Source organism: Blennius ocellaris, assembly GCF_963422515.1.
Source record: "Blennius ocellaris genome assembly, chromosome: 5".
Classification (NCBI taxonomy): Eukaryota; Metazoa; Chordata; class Actinopteri; order Blenniiformes; family Blenniidae; genus Blennius; species Blennius ocellaris.
Window position 1 is genome coordinate 8,516,366 of NC_137654.1, and position 14,989 is coordinate 8,531,354.

General features: G+C 43.0%; 1 protein-coding gene across 2 annotated transcripts in view; it reads right to left on the reverse strand.

Annotated features, from left to right (window-relative positions):
• The window catches only part of LOC308130274 (plexin-A1-like), a 137,869-nt gene that overhangs the window by 71,753 nt on the left and 51,127 nt on the right, over positions 1 to 14,989 (reverse strand). For both annotated transcript variants that reach the window (XM_080496522.1, XM_080496521.1), the window contains exons 7-8: positions 12,973 to 13,069; positions 7,105 to 7,328 (exon numbers count right to left, since the gene is read on the reverse strand). In XM_080496522.1, coding sequence (XP_080352648.1) covers positions 7,105 to 7,328; positions 12,973 to 13,069 — 321 coding nt within the window. The remainder of the gene's footprint in view (positions 1 to 7,104; positions 7,329 to 12,972; positions 13,070 to 14,989) is intronic.

Genomic DNA, 14,989 nt, shown 5'->3' on the forward strand with positions numbered 1-14,989 from the left:
AAAACCAGGTTCAGGTCAGATGGACGGCTGAAAGGATGGTATTCAGACAAATCTCTTCGTCACCGTGTCTCCAGTCATTTAAATAAAAGCATACATGGTTGAATTAAGTTCATTATGGCTTCAGTTTGTTTTGACTGAACTATCCCATCTTTGTCAGAAACCTCATCAGCTGATGGGAGAATCCAGTCGAAACATGTCAACATTGCAGTAGCCGACTTGCCCAAGGAGAAGAAAAGAGAAAATACGTGAAGGCATACATAGCTATTCACCAAATACCTGTCAAGCCATACACCGTGGTATTTAAGTCGCTCAACAACTATGAGTGTCCGCTGCTCCGCAGAGCGTTTTGTCAAAAAGCTGAGGTTTCTGTATGAAACAGGAGAGGAAGTCCTCACATCCCTAATACCTTGCTGAGTCTAACCAACTCTGCACCAACACCTCACCATTCAACAAAGAATCCATCATGGCGGTCCTGAGGGAGCGACGCGTCCCCTGGAAAACGCCACACGAGGAGGTCCGGCTCTGAAACGGGACCCTGGCGCGGTGCAGACGGCGGAGCCCGGAAACCGTGGAAGTGGAGAAGTGCGCCACCACAAAACAAGATAACCGGCACTCAGCGAGCCTGCGGGCGTGCGGAGACGCCGCAGTGTGGAAATGGGACCTCAAGCAGCTTTGGACTCGTGTTGCAGTGATTTGACACGGTGCCAGTACATTCAGCCGCACCATCATCATCATCATCATCACCACCACCACTTACTTCCTGGGTTATGTAAAGTACAGCCTCCCTGAAGCTGAAAATGGACCTCTGGCGGTTTGGAGCGCTTTAATCTGATACAACAGAACCACATTCACTAAGAAGCCCGAGGACGTGCAAACTGGGGGGGGGGGGGGGGGAGTCTGAAATAATTGTTGCGTGTTGAAGTGACACGAGGACCACAAGGGCGAAGGACTCGCGCTCGTCCAACACAATGTCTGCCAACCACCAGCCGCTAACCACTGGACTCTGACTGGCTAACAGCATGACATTCAGAATGACTGCTTCCACTGGCTTATTCAGTCTGACGCTGCATTTTTTTATTTTAATGCGGTCGGAGGGGGGGGTCAGATTTGTTTTAACCGATCGCGGATGATTTACCAGACGTATCTGGCAACGCACCGGTCATTTCAAGTCAACGCTGACGCTGCAGTAACCAGCACTGCAGAGGAAACCTTGTAGAAAGACATGAACTACACTTGAGACTTTTTCTTGCAATCACACCCTCAAAATGTAATCTGTTTTGAGGTTCGCAATGCCAAACTGAATTCATCTATCATGGAGCATTTCAGGGAAATAGATCCACCAAATGTTATTACGGCCAAACGTCAGCTGTCTTTTATTTGGCCACTTCTCCCAAATAAACACAGACCGCAAATGTCTCTGGAGGTAAAGTACTGGTCGTCACTCTGTGTTACAGACCCAACCACATGGGAGCCACATCAGACGCTCGTCACTGCAGCCGTGGTCACAGAAACAGCTTCTTAGCGTGAGTGTTCAGAACGCCGGTAATCCGTCTGTGGTTTGAGCGGAAGCGGACGTCATGTGGGGCCCCGGAGGGCCGGCAGCTGTGAGACGGCGGGGAAGGTAGCCAGAGGGAGGTCCAGACTTTGATCCCGGCGTTCTTGATCCACACCGTGCATGATTCTCTTCAAATATCTTGGAATCTGCACTACGACGGGTGGATCGTCAGACCGTGCTATTGTTTAAAAAAAAAAAGGATTTTTGTTTCGCACATGAACTCACTTCAAACTGGACACCTGCTGTTTTTCCCACAAACATCTATTCATTCTTCATCATTTTACACTATTAACAATAATTTACTTATGTGTTTCCCTTTTAATACTTGGCTCATTATGATTTCCATTGTTTTTCTCGTTACTTCTGCTATTAATTTATTCTTGCTGTTTGTTTTGCCTAAAGTCGGTTTTTTTGGTCCACACATGTATAAAAAAGGTGGAACGTTTCCCTTTTACTTTTCTCTTCAAAATGATTTTTATATATTTATCTATTTATTTATTTTGACTGCAAAGCATCTCAAAGGTACAGCCATATTTAATTATGGATGTGAAAAGATGATGCTGTCTGGTCTGCCTCACCTCCTAATAACAACATTTTTGAAAAGAAAAATGGTAGTCACTTTTACTGAATCATAAACATAACACCTAAAAAAATCCCTGCTGTATTTGAAATCTCTCTTAGAAATAAACTTTTTTGTTTGTTTGTTTTGTTCAAACCCTGTGTAATTATAAAACGTCTGCTGTAATTAACTTTCTGGGACAATAAAGTGTGAAATTTAATTGAGAAATACATATTTAGAACAGATAAATGATCTACATCAAGGGTATAAGAACCCATCCGTATATTTATTTGACCACCAGGGGCACACCTTAGTCTGCATAATACAGAAAATCAGAAAATGTGTGGAATTGTTTAAATGCATCTTCCATGCGACTCAGTTGGATTTATCGTCATAGTTTTGTGTTCTCACAATTATCATAACTCTTTTAAAAGGGAATTCAATTCATTCTACTCACATATTTACAAGAAAATCCAACTACAAGTGTTTCACAATGTTTTCCTTTCCTGAATCAAGCAACTTTAACGTGTAATTTGAAAAAGACTGTCCATATCGAGAGGTATTTTGCTTTTCCCATTTCATTCCATGTATATTTATTACCGCCGGCTTCACGCCACATGTATGCATGCTTTACAATATAGAAACACATCACTCTGGCGCTCCCTTCCAATTTCCTGCGCCGACGTGTCTGCACACAGCCAGCGTGGAAACATAAACACAGATAAACAGGTGTGCGCTCACGTCCACATGAATTTGCAAATGCATACATTTATGGCGACACATAAACAGGCTGCCAGAAACCTGCACACGTCTGATGCATCATATGTGCTGTCCTGGATCTACACACACACACACACACACACACTCCGTCCTTCACATTGATATATATATACAGTATGTTCAGTATTGGGAGGGTGCACAAGTCAGTAATCACAGTCTCATCCTAATCTTGACTCATTTGGAGGAAATATATTTTAGTTCAAACTAAAGTTTTTGTACTCAAATAAAGTTCCTGGATCCTGATATTCTCAATCAATTCGTCACAACGTTCCTGCTCTGAGAGTCGACATCGTCTCCAAATACCTGAGAACCAGACAGTCTAATCAGCTCGTCATAGAGTCAAAGTGAATAAACAATCAATGGATAGAAAACAAGGAGAGTCATTGTGAGAATTTCCCAAATGTAACCGTAACCAATTTCACACTGGAAGAACCCTATAAACCGATTCTTGGCGTGCTGCGCCCAGATTTATCCACCTCCATGTGCCTTCAGCAGGACTTCATCTCTCTGTTCACTCAGTTTGCTCAGAATCAGGAAGCAGTTTCCTGTCATTGTGCAAAATCAACCTGGAAACGACTCCAACGGGACCTAAAACTCCCCAGAATGATTTTAATGGGCGATTGGACAAGCTCGAGAAAAGTTCCAAAAGACGTCAAACATCACACCATTGCACTTTCTGATAGACTTATTTTCTCTTGTAACTGAGAAAAAGTGTCTAAATGAGATGACCTGGATTGATAAACGTTAAACAAAGATCATTAACAGTACAATATGTAAGATGTATGTACAGTCATTTTACCTGTTTAATAAGGACGAAGGACATTTTGTTTTTCATTTTCATTTTTGAGAAGATCTCGCAATAAGACATAAGTGGAAGGTAAAACTATGATTTATATTTGAACTGTTAAGGCTGGTGTATACTACTGCACCCACAGTACATACAGGGCAGTGCGCAGCGTCTGAACAGACGTCTAAAGCCACCGGCATAGGTGGATTAGTAGTGAAACCACATGAAACTCACTGCTCGTGATTATTTTGCTTTCATAATGAGTGATTCGTCACAAAGATTGCCAGTGATGCTACTTTGCGGATGTGGTTCATGGCAACGTATAGCCTTTGCCTGTCGTTTGTGGTTGGAGTAGGAATTAGGCTTTTTTTGGGACAAATGCAAATGACAACCCAACCTTGACCGCTAAGCCAGTGCTTCTCAAATGGTGGGGCGAGCCCCCCTGGGGGGGCGTGGTTGGGTGTCGGGGGGGCGTGAGGCAGGCGCAACTTTCAGTATTAGTGTCTTTATTCATGCTTGAACGATAAAAAAGGGCCTCCAGCTCATTTTATTAATTTATTTTGATAATCAGGCGATTGTATGCAGAATGCTGGTGCCAACAACTCATACAGTGGTTTATACAGATAAATAAATAAATATTATCAGGTTCTCAATGGTAGTACAATTCGGGGGAGGACTGAAAATTTTTTTGTCCTCTAGGGGGGGCATGACAGAAAATAATTGAGAACCACTGCGCTATGCCATGAATATAAACCATAAAGAGTTGCTTCACTCTAAACCGAACCAAAACCCAGCCTTAATCCTAGCATAAAACTGTTATATCAGTGCTTAAAGGGGTCATATTGTCCAGCTTTTCAACACTTTCACTTGGGTCTCGGTGCAAAAACGTTATATTCAAAGTTTATTGGCCCAAATCCAGCTTCTCCTTGATTGTCCTCTATTTTAATATTGGATCACAGGAGCTGCATTCAGAATCTGCTGTGTCTGTGTGAGCTGGACTGGCTCCGCCCACACATGCTCATCTATGGGAAGAGGAGGAAGTACTTCCTCTCGTGGTGCCATGTGCCAGAGCAGAGCTGCCTAATTATGGGAGGAGTCAAAGGGGAGGAGCCTGCCTTGATTGTGATTGGTTAAACCCCCGATGACACTATATAGGGTTTGATCTCTGATTGGCTGCTTGGAGCAACGCACTTTTTAAAACCTGAAACAAGCCAGAAGAGAGAGAGGACACACTTTCTTCACTTCTGTGGCAGCGCTCCCAGGGAAGGGGACTCATATTACTGTTGGAAAGTGGATTTTGCATAACGTGACCCCTTTAACAGACCACGAACATCGAACTGACACATGAAGACTTCAACCTCTGCTTCCTATGCGGGAGCTCACCCTCCCACATGTTTTTAAACCGCTGTGAAAACACCTACTGAAAGCTGAGCCACAAAAAGAAGACAGGACACAGACTAATAGAAGAACAGAAGAAACTCATGAGTGCAGCGAGCGAGCGAGCGAGAGAGAGAGAGAGAGAGCGAGAGAGAGAGAGCGAGAGAGAGAGAGAGAGAGAGAGAGAGAGACGCTAGCTGGGCTTTGACCCCCGACAGTCTCCCACATCACTACAAAGACATCCTTTTTAAAAAAACAAACACAGCTAAAAGACAGTCGGAGGAAATAAAAAAAATAAAAATAAAAAATAAACAAACTTTCACATGGCTCGGTCCCCGGGGGCCCAGTTTGATGTAACAGTGAGTAATAATACCATTTCTGTGCCAAGGGCAGGCGCAAGGTCCCAACATGTGTGTGTGTGTTTTAATAGCGGCGCATTAAACTGGAGCAGCTTTCATTGGGGGTTCAGGACACGTCGGGCTTTTGTGACCACGGGGGCTTCAACAAAGAGAGCTGACGCAACCCCCTGTCAAGGTTTTAGCAGCCTTGGATCTCCACGGGTGACATTACAGTCTTCACGAGTTGACGGGATTATGACGCCCCGCTCCAAAGTGGCTGTGCCGCTCTTCAGCGCAGGTGATTTCAGAACCAGATCGCTGGAGACCGGCGTGATCAGAGGAATTTTTGGGTTGTTGTCAAGTGCCGATGTCAGAGGGGCTTGTTTTTCCCCCCCTTTTCCCTTTCTTCCTCGCAACGTGACGTTGCCCCCGACGACACTCTGTTGACTTGTGCAGCTTTCCCTCAGCGGTACGTTTGTGTCGTCATTTTGCAATGACTTTAGTGTTCGATGAAAGAACACAAAAGAACTGAAGGAACGAGGCAAAAAGATTTCTTTTTTTTTGTTGTACCTCAAACTTTGACTTTGTGATTGGCTGGCTTGTCTTTATTCTTCTGTCAAATTCTGATTTATTTCACTCAGGTATGCTTGATAACTTCCTCCAGCAACACGTCCGATCTACGATTTTGAGCGTGTCGAGGCTCAGTGCTCCCTCCGATCACGACACGCGAGCAAATGAACATGGGAAAAGAAGCGTTTCTCGCTCATCTTTCTTCTGTAAACTGAGTCTACAGATTGGACTGTGGGATGGTATCCATCCATCCATCCATCCATCCATCCATCCATCCATCCATCCATCCATCCATCCATGGGTTAGGGTACAATCTGTACAGCTCACCAGTCAATCAAAGGACAAATCATTTTCAATTATTTTTACAGGAAAAATTTAAAATTTACCATAAATGGTCACTTGCCTCACAAAGGACTAAAAGTACTACATATTATTCAACGTTACAGTACAATAATTGATTATGCAATTTACGAGAATTGACTTTTTTCTGAATATTTTACCTTTGGTTTAAGAGTTAACATAAAGTAATAACAGGTCTGTTTGTCACATCATTCATCCAAATATTAACAGTTAAACAAAAATCCTCAAGTATCTGAAACTGCTGACTTCCCCTGCTCTGTTCACACGGGAAAAGAAGTATTTATAACTGCACGCAGTGATTTGTAGTTTTTTAGTGAGTATAAAAAGTTGATGGTGATGCAGGAACAGCAAAATAGCTTGTAAACAATCTTATAAAAGGTGTAACTTTAATTCAAAGAGTCCCGGCTGCTCAGGCTTTCCCTCCAGGCACTGTTGACGTGGTCAGGTTCGGATGTGCTGTGGTTTTGACTGAGCACAGCGCAGAGGTCAGAGCTCCTGCTGGTTTTTCCATCAGGTTGCACTGCGGCGTCAAACTCAAACTCTCACAAACTGCTGCACAGACACTAACCGTTGTACAAAGAGAAACTTTTCTCGTAGCAATTTCAGTTACATTTTAAAGGGAGTCCATTTTGCGACACCATAGAGAGTTGGTGTGGTTAGAGAAGTTACGGCAGATATTTTGCGTCTACATCTGTGGCCAAGTTGCTTCGGGTGCCGGCATCTAAAAAGGGGACGGACATTCCTTCCCAGTTTGGCAATTTGTTTTCCACTGTCTTACCTTGGTGATCTTGGGGTGGGTACAGCGGCTGTTCCCAGACGTGGCGTGCATCCACCCTCCGCCTTCGGACAGCTGCAGCGGGAGGTGTGAATTCCCCCCTCCGGTGCACTCCTGCCTCAGGGAGCACTTCCTGTCCTGGACACACCAACCGCACTCGAACCTGGGGTCGGCCTTCAGGCACATCCCGCAGCTGTCCCGCAGCGCCCTGCACTTGTACAGGTGGGCTGGCGAGGAGAGACAAACCAGGAACAGACCAATTAATCTCACATGTTTGCCGAACGAGTGCAAAGTTCACGGTGCACGGTAGAACGTACAGAACAATGAATATTTCAAACTTAACCAAGCAGATATACGTTCCCCGATGGAAAAAACCCACTGCATACATATCGAAACCGACTAAATATGTTGCATTCAGTCTAACCCCACTTCTAGTACCAGACCAAACACTTTTATGTCCGTGTACTTATTAGTTAACAAATTGGACCCCTTAGCGACCAGCTACCAATTGGGGTAATGGGACATTTTAAGATTTCACTTTGTTTTTTAGTGGTTTATACGCCTTTTATTACTGCTGTAGGAACAATATTAAATGAGGACATTTAGAACCTCGCACTTCTGAATGGCAATATGAACTTTTGCTACAGAGGCTGGAAGACAGGCGGAAGGAAATAGTGTGGAGGAGAATGAGAATTTGGCTGATGCTAAGAAACACTCTATGATCTGGTGTGACACCATTGTTATGATTATTTGTTATGTATGGTTTGCAGTATAGGTCACTTGGGATAGCTAAAGGTCTATTACGTAATATAAAATAGTTTTAAAGAATGGAGAAGTTTTATAAGCCCTGAATTTGAAAGATGGTAGGTAAAAAAAAAAAAAAAAGTAATCAGGAGTTTATGTGTCTCTGAGCCTGAGCGAGAGCAGAGGAACAGCATAAATGAATGTTAATCACCCACAGAACACCTCAAACCTTCAGTAGGTGATTATTACCACTCCAAGGCTGTGACGATGAGAAAATAACTGTTTCTGCAGGTAAATAGCGATGGGTGGATAAAAAAAAAAAAACAAAACACAAAAAAAAATAAATAAGCAAGCCGCCTTAGAGGGATATCACAGAAATTAATTCAACAGGTAATGTCTTCAGACGCACCAAAGGGGAAATGGGAATTTATTATGTAAAAAAAAAAAGAAGAGAGAAGAAAAAAAGAACACGTTTCCCTCAACTCTGCAAAGTGGAAAAAAGTCATTAAAAGTAAAAAAAAAAAAACCCCATGAATTAATAAGTCGATAAATAAATAAATAATCAAATAAATGAAAGCCTGGTACACCTGAGAAGGAAGAGAGAGAGAGAGATGAAAGGAAGCGGGAAAGAGAGGGAGGGGAAGTTTTTAGCTGCGCTTGTTAACAAAACAGCAACACGGGCTGTAATGAATTTAAAAGACGGTGTCGCCCCGCGAGGGCCGGGAAGAAAACAAAAGAGAGCGAGAGAAAAGGGGAAACGGAGGAGAGAGCGGTGGAGATGCCTTCATGTTTTGTCATCTGCTAATCGCCGTCATCATTATCTCGGCTGACGCGCCGCTGTCGGGACCTGCAGGCAGGTCTGTTTGCCGTCACACCGGTTAAACAGATTTGAGATGAGGTGGAGTGGAAAAAACAGAGAGAAGTAGGAGAAGAAGAAGAAGAAGAGGATGAAAAAAAAACGAGCATCGGAGCGTGGAGGAGTCTCTGCCCTCCTCCGACTCTCCCGCAGACAGACGGAAGGCCGAACTTCAAAGCCTCTCCTTGTACCCGTCAGCCCGCCGCGGCCCTTCGGCTCGGCCTAATCTGATTAGCCACGGCTCGGCTTAAAAAGTAGCGCGGCGCTAATTAATCTGCACCAAATGAATGATTTAATTAACAGAACATCTCTGCTTTGCACCGGGGCAGAGCCGGGCCGGGCCGGCGCCGCAGACGGATAACGCGGCGAGAGGAAGGGATTACTGGAGGAGAAATAGGAGGAGAGGGCCATTATGAGATTTGTGCGAGTGACGACACTTTTATAAAACATGTTTTTAAAGAGTATTAGACCTTTAACACTGAGAATTACACGGAACTTATCTAATGGAAATGGGTATTCAGTGAGCCTTTGGTGTAAAATAATCTGCGAGGCGTTGATGAGGTTGTTCAGTCACACCAATACTAACACTAGTATTTAGATTTTTATTTGCATCTTTTTTTTTTTTTTTTAATTAACATGTGAAGCCAACCCAACCTGTGAAAACTTTCCGCCATCTAAAAAGTCAAATCCTGCTTCATCAATGCCATAATAACACAAACACATATATCAAGTCCTCATGGGCTCACTTGAACTTAATATAATTGGATTTCACAGTGCGGCGTGTCAGAAGGTTCGCCGTGATGAAAAAGTCACAACACAAATATAAAAAAGAAGAAGCAGTCGTTATAAAATCAAAAAGACACAACACAACCATGGTTTAAAACAAACATCCAAGGTAAAAAAAAACCCTCAAACAAGCAAAGTTATAACACACTCAAACGCCTCAGTACACAACTATATCAGTAATCTTTTGATAACACATTTTTATATCGAGAACTGAACAGTTTTCATGTGAAACTTTGTGCAAATGGCGCTTTCGTAAACTGTTTTGCACCACTATCCTGCTGGCAGTGGTTGAGTCATGCATAATGTGAGGATAGAATTTCAATGGGAACATGTGTAATAACAAATTCTTGGTCATTTTCCTTTCTTAGACCAATGATGCAAGATGCTGATGACGAGAGAACAGGAACACCCAACAGCCGCAGACCCAGCAACAAACGTACTTTCCTCGGAGTTTCACACGTGTCCAGTTTTCCTGCATCTAATCCCAGATTTGTCAACAAAATGTTCACTGGCAGCCCATCGCCGGATTTCCACTGCGCAGTGCGATTCGGGTTTTGATGTTTCCACAGACAAAAGCCGTGGATAGTGCCGAAAGTACCGTACCCCGCCGCTACTAGTTTTCGTAACTCCTCAGTTTACGTACCAAGCACAGCGCTACAACGCAGCTGTCTGCTGATTGGTCAGTGACAAATCGACAAGCCCGCAATATTTAAACATCTCGTCGGTCATACGAACCCTGTCATTATTGATCACATACACCACTTTGAAAACACTGGTTATTCTATTAACATGCTTTATTGAAATATCGGTGCGCTCCAAGACACCGTGGTCTTTCAACAAGCTCCTTCTCGGAATGAGAAAGTTTTCCAGGCAAAACCACCTACATCTCCACCAGACTCTGCGGTGGAATAGGTGCAACAGATTTGGGTGTGGGTGCACTTTGCCGGACTGCTGCGTGGTACAAACAAGGCTGACGATATCCCATCCAGCCAAGTATGCAATAACACAGACGTGAACAGTATCATTCAATTCACCCAGTTGTGTTCTGAATGTTATAGTGGACATATTTAAAGAATAATGAATTTTGCTAAATTTTTTAATAAAAAAATACGGATAATGTCAATACATGACAAATTGTGCTGCATGTGGTACAAAAGATTGAAAGGCACAATAGATTTCCATTCAGACTTCTCCACTGTATTTTCCATTTTGTCACTTAGTCCTTATCACTGCTACACACACACACCGCTTTTAGCAGCATTGACTTTTAGAAAAAGCAGCATCCCATTCCAGATGTTAAATTGCTATAATCCCGATTATTTATGAGACTAAAATATATGTACAGAGAAAAATATTCACTTTGCAGTGCTTATCTGATAGGAAGACACCGGCTATCACATCTACGCCACACTGTATGTGAAAATCCCACTATAGGCTCAATCTACTTGACTGCATAAAGAGTAGGATTATCTAGTTGTTGTGACAGCTACAATACATCGCGGCGTACACAACATTCAATCCCGACATGGGCAAGAGAACTGGGTCGTGACCAATAAGTAGCTGATTTGTTTGCAATCTGCAGAATGAACTGTGTGTGTGAGTTTATCAAACTGAGCTGACGCACGACACAAAACACGCGAGATTGCACGAATAAACACCCGCAAAAAAAAAAAAAAAAAAGCATCAGAGGAAGAGGAGAGTAAGAAAGTGTTAGTTAATGAGACTCGGTGCAGACATTCCGAGCAAAAAAAAGAAGAAGAAGGAAAAAGTCCGTATGACACACTTGAGAGCGGGACTTGTATTATCTTGTGTAATGGGACGTCTAAAATCATTAGCCTCCGCCAACCCAATGCATTCCACTTGATCAAGAATTTAGAACTGGTAATTGTTTTCCCACTCCGTGCGCAAATAGCGATTAAAAATAATAAATGCCATCCCTCCGTGTCGCTTTGGGTTTTTCTTTATCAATCCCTTCATTCGCATCTTCCCCCTCCGCCATTACACGCTGCATTTATCAACCCTGTCATCCGCCCATCGCTCGTCCTCCTCATCCTTTCTCCTGCCTATCTCTCTCTCTCTCTATCTTTCTTTCCGTTTGTTTATCTTCCCCTCCAACATCCATCCCTATTAATTTCTGTGTTGGATGTTTGTTTGCTATCATCGCCGTCTATCAATCACTCGCTCTGCCTCTCTCCCTGGAAGTGTTTTGCCTTTTTTTTCTCCCCCCAAACAAATGATACACTTTCACCTTTTCTCTCTGATGCCTGTCAAAAATGAAATTGCTGATCTCTTATGCAAGTGGGGGTAGAACGGAATAAATAGTGTCCTTGCTTCAAGGAAAGAGAAATAAAACGTCTTTATAGCAAATAAATTACTTGGATACAAAACACGAGAAACTTGTTTAGTTTGGACGTTTCGTTCATCTGCGGAATTCCTCGTAGTGCGAATGCTTTCCACATTAAACACATTGTTATCAGAATCCTTACCAATCACACAATAGTTGTTGGGCACGACATGATAGGAAAGGTTTGCCGAGAACTTTATTCCCAAAAAATATCTGTCTTTTCTCTCAGCCGCGGGAGAGAGAAGAGTTTTCTCTATTCTTTTTCTCTATTCTTTACTTTAAAGGAGTCATATTATTCAGCTTTTCAACATTTTCACATGGGCTTGTTGATCCAAAAACATTGTATTCAAGGTTTATTGCCCCAAATCCAGCTGTTCCTTGATTTTCCTCCATTAGAATATTGGATCATAGGAGCTGCGTTCAGAATCTGCTGTGTCTGTGTGAACTGGACTGGCTCCGCCCACACATGCCCATCTTGGGTGGAGGAGGAAGCACTTCTTCTTGTGGTGCCATGTGCCAGAGCAGAGCTGTGGGAGGGTCACCCAATCAAGGTAGGCCCTCCCGGTCTACCTTGATTGTGATTGGCTGAACCCCCCCATGACACTCTATAGGGTTTGATTTCTGATTGGCTGGTTGGAGCAACACACTTTTTAAAAACTAAAACAAGCCAGGGAGAGAGAGGACACACTTTCTTCACTTCTGGGGCGTCGTTCCAGTTATGGGGACGATTATTACTGTTGGAAAACCATTACAAAGTGAATTTAGCATAATATGACCCTTTAAAATAAAGTTATCATACTTAATAAATCCCCTTGAGAAAATTTTTATTCTTTTTTTGAAGGAAAAAGATATGGTGGCCTGTGACATTGCACTCCAGGGAGCTAATGGGGCTCAAGGACTGTCCACTGTGGGATTCAAACCTGCAAACTTCTGATGCGAGCCTAAGGCGGCTTCTCCATTAACCAATGGAGTAAATTGAGGTTGCGTCTTCCTCCAGAAAACTTGAGCATGTTGACAGGGAGAGATGAGGAATTGAACCCCCAACCTTCCGATTGAAATACCACCACTCTACCAACTAAGCCCAAAGCGCAGTAGTGACTCAGCAAAATGGGCATGATAGGTGACAGTAAAAACCCTCTACCTTGGATGTTGAAGGGGTTGTCGATGACGAAGTTGCCGTTCCACACCACCGACAGGTCGACGGGCAGGTCGCTGATGTCGCCGCCGTCGTAGTCGTACTAGGAACCACAAACACACGGGGAAGAAAACTGCTGATTTATAATAGAACTGATGCAAACTGGGAATTGCGTGAGATATCGTTTCATTTGCATGGTGATTCACTGGCGACACAGATCCAAGAAGGCATTCATGCATATATCCATCCCCCGACCCCCCCCCCAACCTCCCCCCCAAAAAAAACAAAAAAAACAGACATATTTCTCAAATACACATGGAGAAATAACAGATGGGGTTACAGTTGAGCGGGCATGGAGGGGGGGGGGGGGGGGGGGGCAGGGTGGCTGACGGGGGGCAGATAGAGGAGAGGAGGAGGAAAGAGAGGGGATGTGGACAGATGAGGGCGTCAGAGATTGAGCACTGGTGTGTGTGTGTGCGTGTGTGTGTGTGTGCGTGTGTGTGTGTGTTTTACACATTTACACATGAGCTAAGTGGTGGGACGAGGGGAAGGCAGAGATAAGATATGGGGCGGTTGTAAAGTGAAATTGGCATTTCCAATTTGCTCGCTGACACACTGGATTTGGTCGACGGCACTCGACCATCCCGCACGGGCAATGCAGCCTGACACACACACGCGCACACGCTATAGCCAGAACTTTGCTCCTCTCCACCCTAAAAAGTTGATTCGTTCTCCTCCATGTACACGTTACTGTGGAATAACAGCACAGTCCACGCAGAGATTCCAGGGCCTCAGATATCGATGTGTCAAAGTATCCTTCATGCTTCTGCTTCTTTGTGTGACTCAAAACACCATCTTGTGGTGAAAACTAACATTTCAAGACACATCATGCTCGGGCAAACTGGAAAGCTTTGCTGACTTTAATCCCGGGAACAGATCACAAAGTCTGTCACAAAACTTAGCAACTGTTCCTTACAAGTCAAATATATTCATTTCTTAATTCTGATTACAAGCGCTAAATCTGGTATTGAAGTCTCAGCGTGAATCAAGCAGTTGTTACCTATCAAGGTCAAGCATTTCCGCAGTACTTAAACTGTCCATACCATAGTCAGGAAAAACAAGAGTAGACTTGAGCAATTTCTTTACACGCCCAAAACGAAGCTTTCAGAATGGAAGCCTGTGAACGTTTTGATCTCTTGGCTTCTTGCCTTATTGTTGTAAACCACACACATGGAAAAATATTGAATTCCACAAGAAAATAGCAATTCAGATTGAAATATTGTGAGGAAAAAAAAATCAGTTCAAATATGTAAAGTTCTTTTTGAAATCATAATAAGGACAGCACAATAGTGAACTTTTGGATTTCATTTGACCCTGAAAAACAAGTATTTTATGATCTGGTTTGTAAGATATTCTTGTCCGTATGTGATTTAACAAAGAAGTGAAAGTTCACTTTCTAAATCAAGTAGTTTTCTGAAAGACTTGATTAATAAATTAATAAACAGTCTTCACATTTTTAGAAAAAGGCTTCTTCCGCCTAAACTTTGCCAGGCATGATGGACAACAAACGTTGTTATTTCAACCCGTCGCAAGAATAAATGTCGGCAGTCATCCGCATACCCAAAGTTTTTTTTTCTTTTTTTAATTGTAATCATACGACCTTTATCCAAAGTATAATTTTCAGTTTTTCAGTAAAATAACAAGACAAGACAATTTCAGATCTCAGTTAAGTTTCGTGTTCCAACGAGACATACAGTAGATTAGAGAGCGAAAAAACCCCAGAAAAAAACAGGGTGTCTGTGTTTCTTTGTAGGTCATTCACAGCTTTGATACGTGCCACGATTGATGGTGAAAATAATGACATTCTCCTGAAGAGGAAAGAAAATGGGGGGGTTGGCCCATGTGACCCAGTTGTAAATTGGTTTAGGAAGTCTACATAAAGTCTTTATAGAACACTTTGTACTCTATTTACTGGTCATTTAAACTCAGGTAGTACTGAATGTATGAGGTACCCCAAGGTTCT